The following is a 21223-nucleotide window of genomic DNA, read 5'->3' on the forward strand; positions in this document are numbered from 1 at the left end:
TTTTTACCAAGTCTACATTTACACTTACATTTTTTATTTCTGTTAAGAGAAGACAGCACTGCTGTCAATGAAAAAGGAAGGAAGAACGTATAAATTTTAAAGGCTAGATGACTTCAGAGATGCTTTCCTGAACCTCTGTAAGGAGGTTTCCACAAGCGGCATGACTTCAAGGAAATGAGTGTTGCAATGGAAACATCTTATTAAGAGAAGCTGTGCGAAATAGGAACAGCAAATCATTATGGCTGAAAAATCATAATCATAGAATCATTATGGTTGGAAAAGTCCTCCAAGATCACCTAGTCCAACTGTTCCCCCAACCACCAAAAGAAGGCTGAAACCCAAGCTGGTTGTCTTCATGCTGAGCAATAGCAAGTTGTGCTCTCCCGAAGGCATAATTTTTATAGTTTGGGGCTAGTTTAAAATAGACTAGATTAGACTAGTGATTAAAAACAAACAAACTAAAGCAAACCTTAGTGTTCACAGATTTGGGCCTGTAAGGCATGCATTTTCTGTTTTGCAGTTAGTATCTCCAACGGGATCACTCAGTGTTTCCCACACTCCCCCTGCTCCACTAACTTTTTTGACCTTGACCCCAAGCAGATGTATTTGCACTTTACTACTGGATGTCTTGCTACAGCTCACAGTAACGGACAAGTCACAAAGGAAATGTCAGCTATCTTGAAGCCCCTCTGGAAGCCTTCCAGTGTTGCACTGTCACAAGACCTCTGACACCACTGTTGAGTCTGGAGTGCTAGTGTAGACAGGTCACTGCACCAGATCTGGTGTTAGAAAGGGAATGGGCCAGGTCTGCATAACCGTTCCTATTATTGTTCCTTCTAGGTGATTCACCGTAGAAAGGAAAGTTTAAAATTAAATGGTTGGTGCTGGATGATTTGGGAAAGTCCTGTGTGTTGTGGGCTGACATGAAAATTGCTTGCTTTTTGTGTTGCACATACAGTTTTTTGAGAGTATTTCCCTCGCCTTATGACAGGCTTTGCTGGCACTCCAGGATACCTTTCTCCAGAGGTCTTACGAAAAGATCCCTATGGAAAGCCTGTGGATATGTGGGCATGTGGTAAGGCATTATTCTGAAAGATGACATTTAGTGCACTGTAAAGTACTTTGAGGGAGAAAAAATATCTAGAATACCTTGTATTCAACATCAGAAAATAGGTATTAGTTAAAATTTGATACTAATTGTTAGATGAAAACATCAGGTATTTTGTTATTCTACCAGCTTCGTTTAATTTGGGATATTGTTTGTGAAGATATGTTATCACTGCATTCTTTACAATGTCTGCAGAACAGATTTTTATAATACTAGCATGCACACAATGCCTAACTAGTTACAAAGCGTAACAATTCATATATATGGTCTAAAAACCAATGTGACCAAGATACTCTAACAGCAATTTTTAAACTCTAAAGCTAAAGTTTTTGTTAAATGGAGTACAGACCAATTACTTTATCATCCAGTTCTTGAAACATTGTAATTTATGGTACCAGCAAAGGGATAGCTACCTACCTAAGAACAAATGGTACCTTTCCTTCTTTTACTTCTACCCACACTTATTGGGTTGTATTTATGAAAGCATTTTTCTTTAGTCATAGTGAATCATCTCTGTAGAACTTGCAGGTAGACTTTTTAATTTCCTATCAAACATATATTTATGGAGATAAACTGAGTTGCTGAAATTTTCTTTGCATGAGATTAGTTAAAACAGAATAAAACAGAATTAGTTAAAACAGCAGTACAATACTTGATAACACCAGAGGTTAAAAAGAGGCATTTTTATAGAACATCAATCATCACTGAAAAGTGCAAATCTATTTCTCCAGTTAAATAGATATTTTCAGTGTGTCAGATCTGATTTTGTGTCAGATTTGTTCTTACCCACACTCTATTGGAGGTTATTCTGCGAACCCCGCATTTACTCTTATCTGCAGCAGTGTTTTTCAGGAGCGGGGATGCTCCTGTTGAGCTGTTTGTCTTACATGGTTGCCAGCTGCAAAATGATTTTTTTGTTGTTGTTGGTTGGTTGGTTGTGTTTTTTTTTTTGAAATCACTTAATACTACTATGATTTCTACAGGTGTCATTCTGTATATCCTCCTGGTGGGATATCCTCCTTTCTGGGATGAAGACCAGCACAGACTCTACCAGCAGATCAAAGCTGGTGCCTATGATGTATGTGCCACATTCTGTCTTCTAAATTATTTATTATCGCTCCTTTAAGTAGGAGCTTTCTAGAGTGAAAAGTGAAACTAGATTTATTCTGTAAATTTTATTTTTATTTTTTTGTACTGACTGTTGTTATGAGCCACTCAGTATAGTAAATGTCACTTTAGTAAAAAGAACATTATAAGGATGGAAATATCTATACTAAAATAGTTTCACTTTACCTAGGGCTTCAAGCTTTCGTTGTCTGGTCCTTGTATAAACCATAAAAGTTTATGTTATCCTGACAAGCCTGTTAAGACCTCTGTGCTTCTGATAAATATTTCTGAACTCTTAAAGGCCTGTTGTTTTCCTTATGGTTTATCACTTCAACTAATTAGTTATTTTAAATTGTTTCTAAGAAGTCTTAAGCTTCCTAAATATTCTTGTATTGCCCACTTCTAAATAAAGCTCATAAATATGAGCTGCTCAAAAATAATAGTTTCATTAACTATATGTGTATTCCAACAATAAGCGTTACGACTGTTGGTAAGCATCAGCTGATGATTTGGTGACATGAATTTTGCAACATCATCCATTTATATTAAATTAAACAGACAGAAGGCCACTGGTGTTCATCTTTAAGTCATTTGTGAATGATGAAGAGGAAAAGACTGAACCTTCTAATTTTTAAAAGCTCTTAATTGAATCTAGTCTTGGAGAGTAATGACTGAAAGGTGATTGTTATGCTAGATATGTTATGCCTTTTAGTGGAAATGAACTTAGGCTCTGTCTAGTCTTCTTCCAACCAAACAAGGAATTACACAGTAATAAACAGGGTGACAGTGGGAAAATAACGGTTTCAGCTGAGAGGGCAAGAAATGAGTAAGTGCAGAGACTAAACTATACATCTGTGTTGCACATAACATAGTAAATACTTGTGAATACTGCATCTAGATTGTATCAAATTCCTGTGGCTAAGAATAAACATTTTTTAGTGCTGGAAAACAAAATGCTCAAGGTTAAGGTCTGTTCACTAAAGTATTTTAAGATGTACATATTTTTTATTCCATTTCCATTTGGGCAGACAGTTTGAGTACATGTGTAAATATTTTGCTGAGCAGAATAAATCTAATTAGAGTTATGAATTTATACACTACATACAGTTAGCATTAATACTGACGTTGAAAGAAAGTGAACAAGGAGTTTGAATAATAATTATTAATATTTTTGTCTTTATTAATAATGAAATTAGTACTGCATTAGATTCAATATGGCCATATTCTTCTCGGTTGACTGGAGTCTGTTAATCTGTGTGCTGCAGTTAGTTCGCATCATGTTATTGTAAATATATAAATACTTTGCGTCTGAACCAAATCAATAAGAAGTCAAAACAGTAAAGGACAAAAGCATTACTTATAAATCTGGCTAATGTAATCTGTTATAATTATGGAAAAACATTTTTTTTTTCATTAGAACTAGACAGTAATATTACAGAACTAATATCAATAAATATATTTAGGTAAAATTGTGTAGTGATCATGCAAGATAATATACATGTACATATTTTTTCTTAAGTTTCCCTCACCAGAATGGGATACAGTGACTCCTGAAGCAAAAGACCTTATCAATAAAATGCTCACTATCAACCCAGCGAAACGTATCACAGCATCAGAAGCACTAAAGCATCCATGGATCTGTGTAAGTACTTTCTGTGCATTTAACAAAGTAATTTAATAAACAAATCAACTTATGGTATACTTCAGCATACAGCAGAGGTGTTCAGACGATAATTTTTGTCCTTGTTTATGCTGTTCTTTTGCAGCTATTTAAGTAGTAGAGTGCACAATTGTGATGATACTTATACACTCAATAGTTTTGTACATTGAGGTCTCAGCCTGGAATAAGAAATTTTGTAGAAGCAAACTTCTTTGCCTTGAATTTGTGATGCAGATGTTCACTGCCATAATGAGAAAGTTATTTTAAATTCTGCAGGAAAAACAATGTACAAGGAAGTAACTTTCAGTTGCATAACGCTTTACATCATTTTCCTATAACCATTACAATGAACATGAAATTAAAAGGCAGGAAACTAATGGACTTTTTGTAAGTCAATTTACTGTTAACAGAGGTAGACTGTGTTACTGGATTCAGGACGACTTTCCAATTCTCAGTGTATTTTATGCTTTGACTTTACAGGCAGTCTGAGCTGATAGTTTGAAAGTCACAGTGAGGTGTACAGCTGGTTGCCAAGTCTTTATTCATTCCACTAGGCTGCATTATTTGCCTGTAAGATTGTGATGCAAATTAAGTTGGGTTACAGAGAAAATGTAGGTACTGCTGAATTTTCTCTGAAATATTTCCTGCTTCTTTACCTCACCTAATATCACTAATGTTAAAGAAAATCAACCCTCTTGTTTTAAAACATATTCTCAGGAACTATAATTTAGTATATTACTTTGAGTATGTTTATACTGTGTAACCCAAGTTCTAAGATATAGTGTTCTTCTTAGTCCTTATTAAGGAAACTGTGAAAAAATGATTTATTTCATCAGGACGTTACACATAGGAAAGACTGGGTAAAAAGAGACCTAGAGGTTTTTCTTGATTTGGAAATTTACCAGATGTGTAGAAGCCTGCAAAAAGCAATATTCACATAGGGTAGAAAATGAAGACTCAACCTTGGACCACATGCGTCAGAATATGTATGTTGTAGAGTAAATAAAAAGCTAGATGTCTGTCTGAGTGCATTAAAATAAGTCTTTTCTTCCCTTAGCAACGTTCTACTGTTGCCTCTATGATGCACAGACAAGAGACTGTAGATTGCTTGAAGAAATTCAATGCAAGACGAAAACTAAAGGTAAGAATGAAAACTTCTGCAAGGATGAGTAGATAATTTTGGAAAGACAAAGCTGTAATTTGGCTTGTGGTCCATATATAAAATAAATGGACCTCAAGGGAATTTTTCCTTAATAGTCCTATCATGAACTATTAGATACATGAGCAGCTTTTGAGCGTGAGGTTCTTAACTTTTAATGAAAGAGAATAGAACATAATATTTTCATGTGAGCTGTGCTGCTAAGCATTAAAAAGTATATAATGCTGGAATTGATATATCCTTTTGCAAATCTAATTGTCTTTCTAACCAATTACAAAGAAATGTTTTAAGAAAGAAAATTTAAAATTAGTATTGCATAGTTTTGTTGGATTCAAAATCACGTCAATCACCGTCATTTATACACGTTAAAAATATTTTTTTAAGGAAAATGGCTTAGATTGTTCTTGTAGGTTATAACGTATTTTCTCCTGACCAGACAGCGTAACTTTGCAAATATGAGCTTTGCTAATTAGCACATTGCAAATAATAAACTTCTCTTCCTATCAAAGAAAAATAAAAGAATCTAAGCAAGTGAGTGAAGTCTGTTTTATACTCAGCAATGTATTAGGCTGTGTGTGTGAATACTTATGTTTTGGGCATTATATACTCACAGTCTGTAACTACGTGAGATTACCAGGATGGCTAGTAGATGCGTAATTAAGATTAAATTATAATTTATGCTCTCATACCATCATGAATGACAGTTAATGCTCAGACAATCCATTCTTTCAGGGTTAATTAAGCAGTTTATGTAATGCATGCTTGTTTACTTTTTTTCCTGTTGTGTTCGCATTCAATATTTTAAACAAGTGTGTTGCTAATTTGAGAATATATATGTGTACACAGGGGGCCATTTTGACAACTATGCTGGCTACCAGAAATTTCTCAGGTATGTTCATTGAACTCCAGTTTCATGGAGTTTTTATACATGTATTTTGATGTCTGCAATAACTAAGGTGTAATTAGGATTTATTAGTACACAAAGATCTTTGTTATTAAGGAACACATAACATGTTCTATCTCACTTTTTTTTTCCATTGCAGAAATAAGCAAGAGAATTTAAGCTATTTCGGCTAAATAGAATCACTTGTAGCAAACATCAGTGGTGTAATTTTTCAGTAGAATGTGGGTTCCTTCTTTTTACATGTTTAGTGCTATCTGTTGAAAGACAGATGGAATTTTCCTGTCTTATTTTGGTGGAGGAAAATCGAAAATAATACATATAATTCCCTATGAGTAAGTATGCTCAAACAACAGTCAAAAAGTCACTTTTCTATATGTGAAATCTCATTCTAGAACTATTACATCTTGCATTTAAGAAATAAATAAATAAAAAAAAATAAAAAACATCCATTCTTTATTGCTTTGCTAAGAAATAAGAAATGTACTAAAATTGGTCCATCTTTTCCCTGTCTTCTGTTGCCTAGCTTGTTATAATGAGATGTTTCCTCTTTATGAAATAATTTTGTAGTGAGTGTACATGGAGATTTAGATCTTCGTATTAAATAAATTTTAATAGCAAAAACTAGAATATGTTTGCAGTTAGTAGAGTTAGAATTGTCCTCAGTAGCAGTATTACTGGAACTATGATGCTATGCTGTATTTTTCATTTTGCCTTTTAAGATCCTAAGGGCATAGTTAAAAAGAATGCCAAATTTAAAAATTAGTAATATTACATATCCTCCTACTCTGGTGATGCAACTGTTGGAGCGTAACTTAATTTATAGACAAAAACATGATAGTGCTTTGGGCATGTTTTGAATAATAATAAGATCTGAATCATCCAAAATAAATAATCATGAATGCAAAAACAATTTGTTCAATTAGCATAGTACTTGAAATACACGTTCTTTCTTACTTAGGTTTCTATATTTAATATATACATTCAACACAGAAGATTACATTTATGTAAATTTCATTGGGTTAAGGCTTAATGAATTGCCAACATCTTTCAGTTCATTTCCAAGGTGGGAATGCGGTTGGCTGCGTATTTTGTAAAATTTAGTTATTTTTAAATATCAAACAAGTCCATCATTTTTCATCACTTTTCATACCTGTCACTGTCTGTACATGTAAGAGTTGGTTTCAACTTTCATGAAGGAAAAATGCTGAAGTCATTTTAAAATGTGATTTTGGCATGAAAAGCAAACAGGGTTTTGGCTTTTTTTTTCTTGAAATTTTTCACCTATCATCTCTGTTTTACACCATAATGACCCCATAGTATCCGTTGATGGCATTTTATTTTTCAAGTTGTTTATTCATTGTATTTCATTGCAAAGCATGCTTTTGAAGGTCATTTGTCCATAACAATGTGGTTATAAAAGTGTTTTATTTTCCTTTTTCTTTCTTCCTTTTATGTGGAATGTATATTTCTTGTGAGGTAAGACCCTCAGCACGTGAAAGGAACATCTTTTTTCTCTTCAAAATTGCTGTTTGCCCTAAATCACTTTAATTTCTTCATGTTGTCACAACGCCATTTCTCTTTAGTCTGCTTTCTGGCTTATTAGCACTGCCTTAGGTTTTATTTATAGCTATTGCTTGTAGTTGCAAAAAATCTTTCATTGTGGGCTTAATTTAGAATATGCTAATTGCTTTGCTACTGCAAATTATTTAAATATTTGATTTGTATGCAGTATCTGTGCTTAGAGAAAGATGAATTAAAATATAAAATGAAAATAAAAATAAAAAAAGCATTCCAAGCCAAAAACAACGATTGCAAAGGCAGCTGAGTATGAAATATGTCCTATAACATAAAATACTGCATAATAATCCATACCAGGCACATTTTAAAGGACATGCTGGCAGTGCCATAAACACAATACCTGTAGTTACTGCTTTTGGTGCCTTCATTTTACTGGCTTTTATTTAATTTTTCACATATAACATGTAATGTTGGTTAAGCGTTGAAAGAACTCAGAAGTTTTATGTATAACTGTAGTCAAAGAACCTAGTTTGTTATGGACAGCAGCCTATAAGAGTTAATGTATATTTTCCCATAATTTTATAAACTATAATGGTATAAAACAGGCTTCAAAAGCAATGAACTTCTGGGTTTTTTGGCCATAGGTTGTAGAAGTATCTCTTCCCCTTTGCTTTCCCTAAATGACTTTCTGGAGTGCCTGGTTGTATCAGGTCCTTCAAACACACAGGTCCTATCCTATCCCCCCATATTTTTGTAAGGCACTTTATTTTAAGTATTAATTCACATGCTTCTGTAAATTAAAAAAAAATATATACACTGTTCTTGTTACATAATGCAGGCAAATTTATTGCTCTTAATTTAGTTGGAAATCACAGCCCTTGTGAGAGTTTTAACAGCAGTCTTTGCTGATGTCCATAGTTTATAAAATGCATTTGGAGGGGTGATGTATCCATGAAATTATAAACGGTAATCTGGCTTCATCATATAGTTCTTTTTTTTCTTTTTTTTTTTTTTTAATGTAAACAGCACAGTAATGGATATCAGTTATTTCTGTACAATTTCTGAGGTGGTCTTACATTTTCTGTACCCTGTACAGAGCTAAATGAGCACTTAATGCAGATGGAGCCAGTGAGTAAGCCACAAATACACAAATGAACTTCAACTTTAAGACAGATAACTCATTAACTCCAAAATCCTCAACTGGTTGGAGCAACCTCAGTCTAGCAAGTTCCAATTATTTCTTTTTGTTTGGCTGGTTTGGGGTTTATCTTGTTTTGTTTTAATGGAAGGATACCAGTAATGATGGGAGCTCGTATAAGGTCTACCTCCCTTTGGTAGTGCCAGCTTGTTAGCTGGAGCATTTCTCTTTCAAAAAAGCTTCCTAATTCTGAGTAAAACAGTGTAGATAGAACGGCACTTTCAACCTAAGCTGTGATATACTTTTCAATAGGAAGATTGGACCATAAACACCAATAAAACAAAAACCCACAAGGCTTGTTTTGTAATTTATTATTCTTCAAGAATTGGCAGTGAGTCATCAAGCATTTGCATTTTAATGAATAGTATATTTGAATTTAGTAGGTCTTCCTGCATATTGTTCTGCTGTAATGCTTGCAGGTTCTGGGCTGTGGTGTGTTTTCTTGCACATTAGCCCTCCAAATTGAGTAATTTGGAATAATTTGGCCTGGTTCTTCGTGCTAGTTTAAGTGGTGGAATATAAAGCCTAAGAAAATCATGGCAAGTGAGATTTTGCCCACCACTTACTTCGAAGAACTTTGATCAGTGTGCAACATGATTGAAAAGTGGCAGGCAGGTTTTTCTCATTGGGGGCAAAGCTGCCATTCCTTATTATTAACTCCCAAGAAGCACTCCTCCAAATCAAAACTTCACTAGCAGATTGTTCTTTCGTATTTGTGTTCCCTGACCTGTCACACAAGGAGACTGATACTGTCCTGGTGGGAAGTCCCCAACAAACCATGCTCAGAGATGATGTTTTAAAAATCAGTTCACTTTTCATTAAATGGAATAGGCAGTCATGTACCTCCCTGTGCTTTTGAGATACTTTACTGATGTGATATAGGTTATTTCTGTGGCACTCTTATATTAATAACATCATTAAGATACCAGCTGCAACTGTTTCCTGTATGCCACCAAGAAAAGTTCCTAACAACTAGGTTTTGTATTTTACGGTTAACCACCAGCTTTAATCAGTGGAAAAAGAGATGTACCTGAGGTATTTGTAGTTTCTTAAACATTATCAACATTTAATTTCCTGTACTCAGAGCAACAAAAGGAGGAAATAGAAATTGAAAATGTATGTGCAGCAGGGAGTCAATGGGGGCTTGCTGCACAGCTGATTGACCTCAGTGGTGACTGTCTGACACTGAAATTACTTGTCTCATTTTACAGCAGCCAAGAGTTTACTGAAAAAGCCGGATGGAGTTAAGGTAGGTTAAACACATGCTTTAAAATACATATTCTTAGTCACCACCTACCTGTAACTTCTGGCAATTCTTAGATTTGAGTATTGTTATTTCTTTTCATGATAAAATGTAATAATAAGTGCTTCTTATTATGTATTTGAAGTCATGAATGTTAGGTGAATGTTAGGTGAAACTTTAAAAAAAATGAAATAAAATAAATATTTGAAAAACAAGCATTTTAATAAGTGGAAAATAGAAAACTGCTGGAGAAAATGTTTTATTGATGTTTCAGTGAAGGATGATTGTGTGACTCAATGTTATTAATTAGCTTATAAATATAAATGATGTTTTGGTGGTGGCCATGTTAGATGGCTAGGTATCAGTGCTTGTCTGCAGCTCTATTGCCTCCATATTTCTCCTCGACTTTTCATTAGATTCCTTGGAAGACCAAAAGTTTTACTGGTAGGCTTGGCTCCACATGAGGTGTATCCTGCCAGATATACTTGCTATATTTGGCAGAACTCGAGGGGTTTAGTATCTCAACAAATCAGCTCATCTTGATGAATAGATCTTGCTAAGAAGGGAACATTTTGGCAGCTTTCATACATGATTTAGAGCTCCTATTCTCATGTCACCAGATCCTGCAGGAGGAGAGATTCTTCACAAATGAGTGTCCTGGATAAATACTTTGAAAAACAGCCAAAAAAAATAAAAAAAATATATATATATGTCTCACTCAGTAATGAAAAATATTTTATTTATTTTCTCTGAGGACTCCTGAAGACTAAAATAAGTGCTTAAAGCTTTCATTATATGATTCAAAAGAGATCCTTCTACTCTATGTTTTCTCTCAGGAGTGTGTCTTAGATCTGAATTTTAATTTATTATTCAATCTTAACTTTTTATTTTAACAAAACATTGTATGCTTAAACACCAGACTCGTAGTACGTTTGTCCCTGTTCTCCCAAATATGTACACTTTTCCTATAAAAACATCTTGGCACTGACAAAATGAAGTGAGTACACCATGATTTCAGTGCTTCTCACTTAGAAGCAGCAGGTATCTTAGCTATATGGAGAAACACGCAATCTGTACTACTCAGTCATTTCTGTGGAAAATCCTTAACATGATTATTGTGGAATATATAGATTTTATGTACTTAACTGAACAGATATTCCTTTATAAATATCATTCCTCCTACAGGTCTACAATGGTATTTGTTATATCTCAATTTTAAATATAATACAGCAAACAATTGTTGCCAAAATTTTGCCTAAATTACACTTGCTGGGATACGATATTTTGGATTTCAGCACGCTATATATCTGCTTTTTGTCTGCATGGTCATGTGGAGCAAAGGGAGTAAATTTACATCGGGGGAAGTCTATTTTGGTCATTTCTTTTATAGTTACTATATTCTCCATAGCATTTTTCCACTTCTTCCTACAGCTTAAGTTTTTTCCTATTAAAAAGAGAAAAAAATATATACTGTACTCCATGCATTGATACTTTAAATCCAACCAGTCACATTTTCTTCTTTTCCTTTCTCTCTGACTGGTCAATTCAGAAAAGGAAGTCCAGTTCGAGTGTTCAGATGATGGTGAGGATCTTTATCTGACAGATTTTTCCTACGGTGAAACGTTCACACCTAGAAATCAAACAGTTGCATTTAGTTTTGTTAACATACTGCAAGAAGCTGCAAGACTTTACAGTACAATCTTGTGAATTTTAAGCCTGCAGTTGCTATATGAATTGTTCTGCAGTTCTTTCAAGCAAGATTTTTATATGTTTTTTTTTTTTACCTGGGGACATACAAAACCAAACAAAAAGTAGATGTAACATTGGCCAATGCAGCTGTCCTTGGTAAATAAAAATAGTAACAAAATAGTAATCTTATAACAGCCTTCCATTAATCTTTAAAATCTCTTTGCATTTAAAGCTAATAGTATTACTGTCATAAAATGTAACACAAACTACATTGTTGTGCACAATGAAATAGTATTGATTTAACTGAGCAACTATAGATCAGGGTGCCATGCTAAATGCTTAGGAATCAGGAAAACAATTTCACAGTCTGTCCTTACTACAGCCTCCCAACTAACTTCCTTCACGGCTCCAATTTTCATCACAAAGCATCCCAACTGACAGTCAGCCTCTTTCCTTACTCTTCAGCCTACTCTATAGCCATGTATTCATTTGGCCTCTGCGGTCCCAACAGACCAGCAACTTATTGTACCCTGTTGAATATGGTTTTGAATATGAATTTTGCGATATTCGTGATGATGTGCTGTGATGTCCCTGCCAGCTTCTGCTGCTGCTGTGGGTAGAGGAATGGCAAATGCTCCTCATCCACACCTATCACTGGGAAGCGCAACTCTCCTTGAAAAGCAAGAAGGTTCTGGTCAGGTGTGGACAGGCATGTATTTATATAGGAAAATAGTCATCTCTTTGGGTGAACAAATATTTTCAGTGACAGAGGATCAGTGGTAACAGTGGCCAAATGAGGATTACTGGAAAAGCATGGTGAAGATATTTCTAGTAGCCCAAATGCGATGTGCTTTAACTTTTCATTACCAAAGTATAATGTGCAAGCTTAAATCCCAAGATGCAGGTTTTGTTTCTTAAAATATTTTTATAATATTTTGACAAAAGACCTGTAATGATTCTACAGTCATGTCCAGATGTTTGGAGCATTTGTGTGTGTCCAGCCTGCACCATGATCAGACCTAAAAGAATGGCTCTTGACAAGTGGTGTGCTAGTATAAGTTTTCCTTCTTCACAACAAACAGAAGATCACCACTTTGGTATAACTGAGCTTTAGAATAATTGTTTAACATGATTTTTTCCCTTTTAAACCATTTCCCTCTTCTGTTAAAATATATGCACAATACACAATGTGTGTTAACATACAAGCAAAAAAAAAAAAAACACAAGTTATGTGTTCTGTGGGAGAGAGAAAGTATAAGGCTTATAGCTGATTTCTCTCTAAGTTTGAAAGTTCAGAATAAATAATATACAGAAGTATATTATAGTATAAAAGTACAGAAGAAATAATTTTGAATTGCTATCTCTTTCTGCTTTTACTAATGAATGCTATATTCTCATTATGTTACTAAGAAGTTTTGAATATATTTCCTGCAGTTTTCAGCAGTAGCTGTAATGGATATTGTTTATTTTTATAGGACTTTCACCAAGGGAGTATGGACCCAAGCCTGCTCTCCTTACTCAGGCAAAATTGGAATTGGAATTTGATTAACCTGTTTTCATTATGTATTCAACAACAAGCTTTTGTTTGGCATATCACTTTTTTTTTTTTTTTTTTTTTTTTTTTAGCTACGGGAATAGAACTGTATGAAATCTCGTGAAATATTCATTTCTTTCCTCACATTTTTGCTAATGTGTATCTGTGCCTTTTGTTAGGTGCTTTTTGTTCATAGTTTTTTCGATGACTAGGCTGTCACCAAAATAAGAACTTTTAGTTATATAACTGGATACATGATTTTTCTCCTGGTTTAGAAGATTTAGTATGCCAGCAAGCAGCGTTGTATGTATTCTTGATGTTCCATAATTCTGCTATAGAGAACTTCCTTTTACTGAAGTAGCTGGGTGTTTTTTAAGGTTTTTCCTGAGTAAGGAGTTCAGGTTTTGCCAATTTCACAGTCCCATAAATATCTAAGCAAGTTAGTTGGTATATAAAATACTCACTAATATGTATGTCTTCTTCAAATGAAATTATGCACCAAGGTATTTTTTTTCTCCCTGTCTTGAGTTCAGATACCCCTGAAACTTTTGGCTGAAATATCACTGAGTATGTAACAGTGAATAGATGAATGAAACTTATTTGGCAATAACTAAGCTAATTGGGGCCATAAAATAAACACTTGGAACTCAATAATAACTCATTTTCTCTTAATAGGTATTTCTGTAGAAAGATCATTGCTTAAATTAAAAAAAAAAAAAAAAGTGTTTCGTGTTCACAGTGCTCTACAGCAGGACATTGATCTTAAAGAAAATTATTTTGATCTTATATGGGAGAATGGATCTATCACAAATATTACTAGATTACATCTAGTATCAAAACATTCCCTGACTTTTTTTTTTTTTTTAAGTCAGTTAAATATTTATTAGGGTAAGGAAGTTTGCAGTCTGTAATTAAGTAATGCAAACCCTGCTGATGTTTCTAGAACCTAGACATGCCTTCTGTAAGACTTCAGGTTAGCTGCAGGCTTAGTTCCTGCTATACCTCTACCGAAGTAAAATAATCATGAAAAATTGTCAACGATATTAAGTTCAGTGACTTTCCCCAGTGATGCTAACTTCCAAAGGTTTGAATTTCGCAAAACATTGGCACAGACCGAACTTGAAACGCTTCACAGCCTGCACCACTGAGAAGCTGAATACTTCATCCGAGGCTACGGTCATTGGGAAATTTAAATTAAAAGTCAGATGTTTACTGTACAGCTCTTTGTACAGCTACTATTCTAGGACTTACTCATTCCTTATGCTTTTTTGTATTTATTACATAGCACATCTTAATTTTCTAATTGGTTTTAGAAAGGGTTTTCTTTTAGAAGAAAAAATACTTTACAAGCTGACCCCAAAATTGCTAGAGTTCTTCTTTAAATGATGAAGTTATTTAAATTTTTACAAAAATTCAATAATGAAACAATTTTGAACTTCTGTTCATTTGTTTTGCAAGTATATTATTAAGCACTGTGACTAAAAGGTTCAGTAGAAGTTCATTTTTGATCAAAGTCTTTCCAGACTCTATATCTATGCACCCAGTTCTGCATGCTGCTTTGGATTGTTCTTGTTAAATTTAGACATAACTGAAATGTACATGAAAATATTTCCTAATAATTGTTAAAGAAAAATGACATATTTCGGACTAATTTTTACCTATACTTTAATCTTGCTTTCTAGTGCATGTAAAAAGTGGCTTGGTACATGACTTTTAGTATTTCTGTTCTTTTCATACCATGGTATTTATGAAAGCTGAATTTAAAAAATGGATTTAAAGAATCAGACAACTTCAATCTCATTGCTAAACAACTTATTTTGAACTAAGAGATTATGTAAGTAAAGGCCAAAAATTTTGTAAAAGTTTGGTACTGTGCAAAGCTTAAGAATTAGTGTGGTGGCCTACATGTAAATTAAGCAGATACGCAGTGATTTGTGTATTAAGATTACAGATGCTGTAGTGTGAAACCTTACACTTTCAGTTCATAGTGCTAAACTGAAAGGCTGATACTCAGTTACTGCAGGATTCCTGAAATCACAAAAAAGAAAAAAAAAAATCACAGCTGGCAGTCGTTCTGTAGTAAGTGACACCAAAAAAGATGAAGGGGCACCAGTCTCTTTCCAGCATCAGTTATATTTATTCAGGTCTGTTCCCAGAAGACAGTAGAACAAATGTGTAGATATTTGAAGAGCTATGAATAACCAAATATTATTTACGCTAGTGATTGGTGATTAGAAACTAAGTACAATTGGGTGCAAATATTTAATACTGTTGCATGACAAGAAATCACAATGGCTATTTAGTACTCTCTTCAAACCCATAATAATTCTTTTTTCTTTTTCTATGTGTTTAGCTGCTATTTAAAGGCTTTCTGTTCTTTTAAGTGTCACAGCTGAAGTCATCTATACCTCATACAGAACTTCTTATAGTGCATCTGAAAAGCGGTAGCTAGCATGTTTGGAGGAGTTGCAGCTAGCTATCAGATCTATTGGTAGTGTTCTTCCAAGTTCATAAGTTCATCTTTCTGTGATTCTTTATTTCCATATCTATATCTATATATAGATATCTATATCTGTATATAGATGTTCTATACAGAGAGATATAGATACGTTGCCTACCAAGAGTTCTAAGGCCTGTCTGTTTCTATTTTCTGCATACCTACAGATAAACAACAAAACGAACGTGGTAACCAGCCCCAAGGAAAATATTCCTACCCCGGCGCTGGTATACCTGGAATCTTCCTTCTCATGCTATCTTGAAGTTTTTGACTGTCTTCTGTTTGTTCTTCCCTCTTTTTTTTTTTTTTTCCATGCTTTTACACTGTTTGCTTTCTAAGAACAGGTTTTTGAAAAAAACTTTTGTTTGAATTATGTTTTTTTGTGTGTGAGGAAGACCATTGTTACAGCGTGTTTATTAATAGAAAACATTACGTGGAAGCTGGATGCGGTAGAGTCATAGCATTTGTAACTGTAGTTGGATTTTTTTGCATGCTGTGCCAGAAAGTGAGTAGAATGTGCTTTATGTTGCTCTTAGCTCTTTGCCTGATGATTGTTTGAATCTTTTTAACGCTAACCTTTTGGAGAAAAAAAAAATCTATTATTTTCTCTGCTTTTGTCTTAGTATAAGTATTGATATCAAGGAGAGCTAACAGGATTATTGCTAGGCAACCATAAAACAGACCTTATTCAGATTTTCATTCCATATTTGCTGAGACTCAGCAGGACTTTGCAAGTCTTCCCAAGGATCGAGAGGCATATAGTCCTAAACATTTTCACTACTTCTCTTGCATTAAAGCTGCAGCAGACATTACTCATTAATAAGCTCTGCTAGGCACATATTACTAATCAGTGCCGTTCACGAATGTTTCTGTTGCAATCTTGCTTTTATTAGTATCTCCTATTTCTTAGGCATACATGTGGCTCACAAATATGAATGCCAGTGTGTAAGTACCTGATTCTGTGAGGCATTGTGTCCCATATGCATGCATGCATCACTTAGGAAATGTGGATAATTCTTACACACATTGGGAGAGATTTTTCATCTTCAATTTTTGGGCAACTGGTACTGAAGCATACATTGCTAAGGAATTTCAAGGACCAGTTACCAGGTAGCAGGTTTCATATATGAGTATATGGTCTATGTTTCCAGACATAGTCACAAAGGACAATGGTCAGTGCTGAAAGCATGCTGGCTAACTGCCATTTCAATGATTATTTAATCTGTTTTATTATTAGTTTCCCCAAATCCTTTAAAAAAAATAAAATACACTTTAAAAAGATCTCTTTCACTTATCCTGTGCAGCTCTGCCTGGGCATCAATTGGTAACAATCTGCACATTCCTAAACACAGTAGTGTTTGTAGGTACTTAGCTTATCCTTTATCTTTATCAATCCATCTGTACTTTCATAGACCATTGTGTTAATACTAATACAAGCAAACATGCTTAAAGAAAAGAGGTCATTCCTGGCCTTCTTGTCTGGCCTGGCTCAGACAAGAAAAGAAGCAAAGCCTTTAGTGTGACCTTGTGAAAAAGAGAGCCTCTGCAGGTCTCCGGAGCTTCAAAGCCCTGTATACATTGGTCATGAATAAGGTCTTTGCATGCTGCTGCATTAGGTGAGATGGTCTTTTTTTGCTGGCTTGCTGTTGAGGAAATATTTATTAGAGGCATCCAGTTTCATCCTCTGGCAATAGTTAACATTTGTTCTAGCTCTTGTCACTGTTCAGCATTTGTGAGCTGGCTCTTCTTGCACTCCCTCACACTAATGAGAATGTATTTACCAATGAGAACTCTTTCTCTTATTTTGTTCTTGCTCAGGAGCCCCAAACTACAGTAATCCACAACCCTGATGGAAATAAGGTATTCAGAAAGAATCAACTCCATCTTGCCTTTCCAAACCACACATTTCATCCACTATTCCACAACAGAGTAGGGCCGTTTCAGGAATTTATGGAGCAAAATCTCATTTCTGCATTTGTTACACCTGGCGTCTCTTGAGCCTGTTTCATCTGTGTTCATCTGCTGCATGTGTTCTGCTGGTTGCTGTGCGTCTCAAACTCTTGGGAGAGTTGGCAGCAATTGGCAGAGCTCATTACCCCATGCAACCAGTCTCAGGGAGCATTGTGTACTAATTGTTCCAGCCAAAAATTCTCCATTTTAAGTTTTAAAAAAAAAAAAAAGAATGCTGTTGTCAGAGTGTGGTGATGTTATAATGAGTTTTATGTGCAGTTGTCACCTTAGATAAAGACATAATTTCAGTTTATCGCATCTGCTGTTTCTCAGCATGTTTATATACCATGTTTTGCACAGGACTTTGGTTTTCTTCCATAACATCATTGAGCAGTTTCAAATAACATTTCAAGTGATCAAGAGGTCTTTTTATTTTTATACATTTTCTTCATGCTGTTTTCCTTTTCTTGCGTATTGTCGTGTTTGTGTTTGGCAGCTGGTTCCTAAAACATGTTTTGTTTGTTTGTTTTTTTTCATGCATGGACTTGAAAAGGGACAGGAAATATCATTTCCATATAACACATGTTCCTAGGTTACCTGCAAAGAATTTACTCTTCAACAAAAATTTCCCCGTTTACAATGCTGACTTAAACATTTGTCATTTCATTCATCTAGTCTAACTACTTGTGATTATTTTATGGGAGAAGGATTGAATCTGAGTGAAAAAATAACGCATGCAGGCATTTCTGAAGCATGAACATGCTGATGGTGTGTATTGTGCTTGTGTTCTCCATTCCTTTATGTACCTCTGTAGAACTTCGAGCTCTTATTTTCATGTTACTACTTTTTCAGCTCCCCAAGTTTTAACTCAAAGGCAACAAACAGCCTGTTTGAAAATTCTAATCTAAGCTTTGTTGCTAAAGTCCACTAAAGACCAAAAAACATAAACCACAAATACAATATTGGCATGCCTACATCTACTTGGCTGTAATATATAATCATAGCAATTAAAATGCTCAATGTCCCAAAAGGTCACAGCAGACAAGCAAATCACTTAATGCGGAGAGTTACTCCTAAATTTGTCTGATAAACTGATCATTGTAGTATGGCAACTGGAGTGGATGCTTCAATATTACAGGCTACATCTGCCGTGTGAGCTTGTGCATGGTGTTTACAACTTGTTTTCATGTGGGGTTTTTGTTTACTTATAAGTACCTAATACTTGAAGTGAAAGAGCATGATACATCTGTGTAGAGTGAAACATCTAACACCCGCCAGTACCAGAAAAGCATGGTGACTTGTTTGGTTTTGTTTGTGTGCGAGTTGATTCATGTAGTTTTATTTATGGATGCACATGTGTTTTGTTTTTTAAGGTCCAAGTAATGCATTAACTGTTTGAACATTCTTTTGACTCAGCCTTATGAGGAGATGATAAATAAAGGGCACTGTCAAATTTAGATTTTATTATTTAATTGTAAAATCCTTTTGAAAGTTAAATACAATACCACCTCCAGATTCCATCCCTCAGTAAAAATCAGCCCAATTAGTCCCTTTGCTATTGAGCTGAGAGTTAAAGACAAAAAATACTGATCTTCTCAAAAAAAATACACAGATAAAAAAAATCAAGGTTAAAAGCTAGCAGGCTTTCAAAAAATATTTACTTATTAGATTTGACAGTGCCCTGTTGAATTTTCCTGTAATATTTCATTTTTCTGGTAATTTATGGAAGACTGAGATGCAGTATTCTTGCCATTTTAACCATGCAGTGGTTTTAAGTATAAACTTTCTGATAGACAAGTCATTCCTCTGGATGGTTGCTTGAGGAATACTGCTACAAAGATACCTCCGTTTGTCGAAGTTGTTATAAACTTACCCATTCACTGTTTGCTTTGATTCTTTTTTAATCACAAAAGCAACAGAAAAATGACAGAAATTTATCCAAATTCCTAAAATCACTGGGAAACTTAATTTTAATGCATACTGTGTAAGAGAGTGGAGAAACAATTGAGAATTGCAGAATGAAGAAATCTGCATATTTAAAAATTGGACTGGAATGACTTTACACAGTTGGTTAATCACTGGTTAATCAGTTAAAATGGCAAGCTCTCCTCCTACTTGGCTGAGGTAATTCATATAACATTTCAGATGGACTTTGTACAGTTGGATGATTAAGAAAAATGTTGCCTTTACATTCCTGTGAAGTAAATGCATTAGACAGCAGGAAATGTATTTATGTTCCCTTTTGTAGTGAGCGGCAATGTTTGGCATCAGTTTCAGGTTGGAAATGTCTCAACTGGTTTGTGACCATTTGTTTGTGAATTACATCCCACCCTGCTTCAAGGCTTTGCATGATACCTGTAACTAACTGTAATTTTCAAAGGCACGCAAATAAGACTTGGCTTGTTTTATACATTCTGCTTATATTTATTTCTCTACAGGAATCAACAGAGAGTTCCAATACAACCATTGAAGACGAAGATGTGAAAGGTATGATTTTCAGCTTGAAACATTTGGAGAAGCAATAACATGAGTTTATGTGAAAGTATCTCAATAGGTCATTAAACACAAAAACTCCTAACTAATCATAAGAGAGGCTATTTTCCTTTTATAAATGAAATGATTTTTACAGTCTTCTGTACTATTTTTGACATATTTCCGACTTACCATTGGGTTTTTAGTTCCCAAGATGTTGTTTATCAGAATGTTTTGGAATGAAGAACATGAAATTACTGCTTATTAGCTCAGATACTAGTTCCAGTAATAATAGTAGTAGTGTAAAAATGCACCAGCACTTTACAAGTCTTCCTGAGTTTGTGTACTTTTTGCATACTTTTTTTTTTTTGGAGGTCAGCATTTTAATTTTTATTCTGTTCAGATGCCAGTGTTTTTTTTATGTTTCTTGTTTGTTCTGGCCATACAGTTATTTTAGCCTTTTGTTCTTCAAAATCTAAAATCAACAACTTTTTCTATATAATTAATTATAATAATAATCTGTAAATTCACAGATACTGGTTTTGTTTCTTATTTTTTCCCTCTAAATATTATACTGCGATGTTACTCATACTTATTTTAACAACATTTTCTTTTGAAGCTGGGTGTTGGGTTTGTGTGTCACTGGTTCACAGAAATGGTGGTCATCTTTCAGCCCTAAAGAAAAATGGTATATGTAAAAGTGAAATGCAAGTCAAAGATGACAGTAAAAATAAAATATAGAGGATGGAAAAGATAATTATTGGATAATCATTATATTAAGTGCATTGCTTGATTTTGTTAGTAGTATAATTCCTGTAGGAGTCTTGGAATGCTACACCTTAAAACACAGGCTTGAATCTGCTAAAGAGCCTCAGACAAGTATGGGAGCATTTAAGAATTCAGAAGACGTTCAATCATGAAGTAGTTAAAATTGTATCAAAACCATCTGGTGCTCAGTTTTTGGTTGGCAGAACAGGTCTTATCCATGTTTGATAAATAAATACCGGTATTGCCAGGGTAATAAATTGATAGTGTACTGTTTTAGAACTACGTGGCAGTTGCTAATCAAATGTTAAACAAGGAATACAAGAGAGGATAATTTCTGTAGTAAGGCACACCACTGTCTGAGCAACAGTTCAGATGAGCATCTTTTACCTGGCAATATTGTGCATGTTTCCTGTTCT

General features: G+C 34.4%; 1 protein-coding gene across 38 annotated transcripts in view; it reads left to right on the forward strand.

The window, feature by feature from the left end:
• CAMK2D (calcium/calmodulin dependent protein kinase II delta) overlaps positions 1-21223 on the forward strand; it is a 165472-nt gene that overhangs the window by 118172 nt on the left and 26077 nt on the right. For 7 of the 38 annotated variants that reach the window (XM_027456558.3, XM_027456562.3, XM_027456569.3 and 4 more), the window contains 10 exons: positions 992-1075; positions 2092-2186; positions 3735-3857; positions 4933-5016; positions 5881-5923; positions 9866-9903; positions 11447-11479; positions 15785-15844; positions 17436-17477; positions 20006-20054. In XM_027456558.3, the coding sequence (XP_027312359.1) occupies positions 992-1075; positions 2092-2186; positions 3735-3857; positions 4933-5016; positions 5881-5923; positions 9866-9903; positions 11447-11479; positions 15785-15844; positions 17436-17477; positions 20006-20054 (651 nt within the window). The remainder of the gene's footprint in view (positions 1-991; positions 1076-2091; positions 2187-3734; positions 3858-4932; positions 5017-5880; positions 5924-9865; positions 9904-11446; positions 11480-15784; positions 15845-17435; positions 17478-20005; positions 20055-21223) is intronic. The other 31 variants (XM_027456565.3, XM_027456575.3, XM_027456576.3 and 28 more) reach the window with 11 other exon arrangements.

Source organism: Anas platyrhynchos, chromosome 4 (assembly GCF_047663525.1).
Source record: "Anas platyrhynchos isolate ZD024472 breed Pekin duck chromosome 4, IASCAAS_PekinDuck_T2T, whole genome shotgun sequence".
NCBI lineage: Eukaryota > Metazoa > Chordata > Aves > Anseriformes > Anatidae > Anas > Anas platyrhynchos.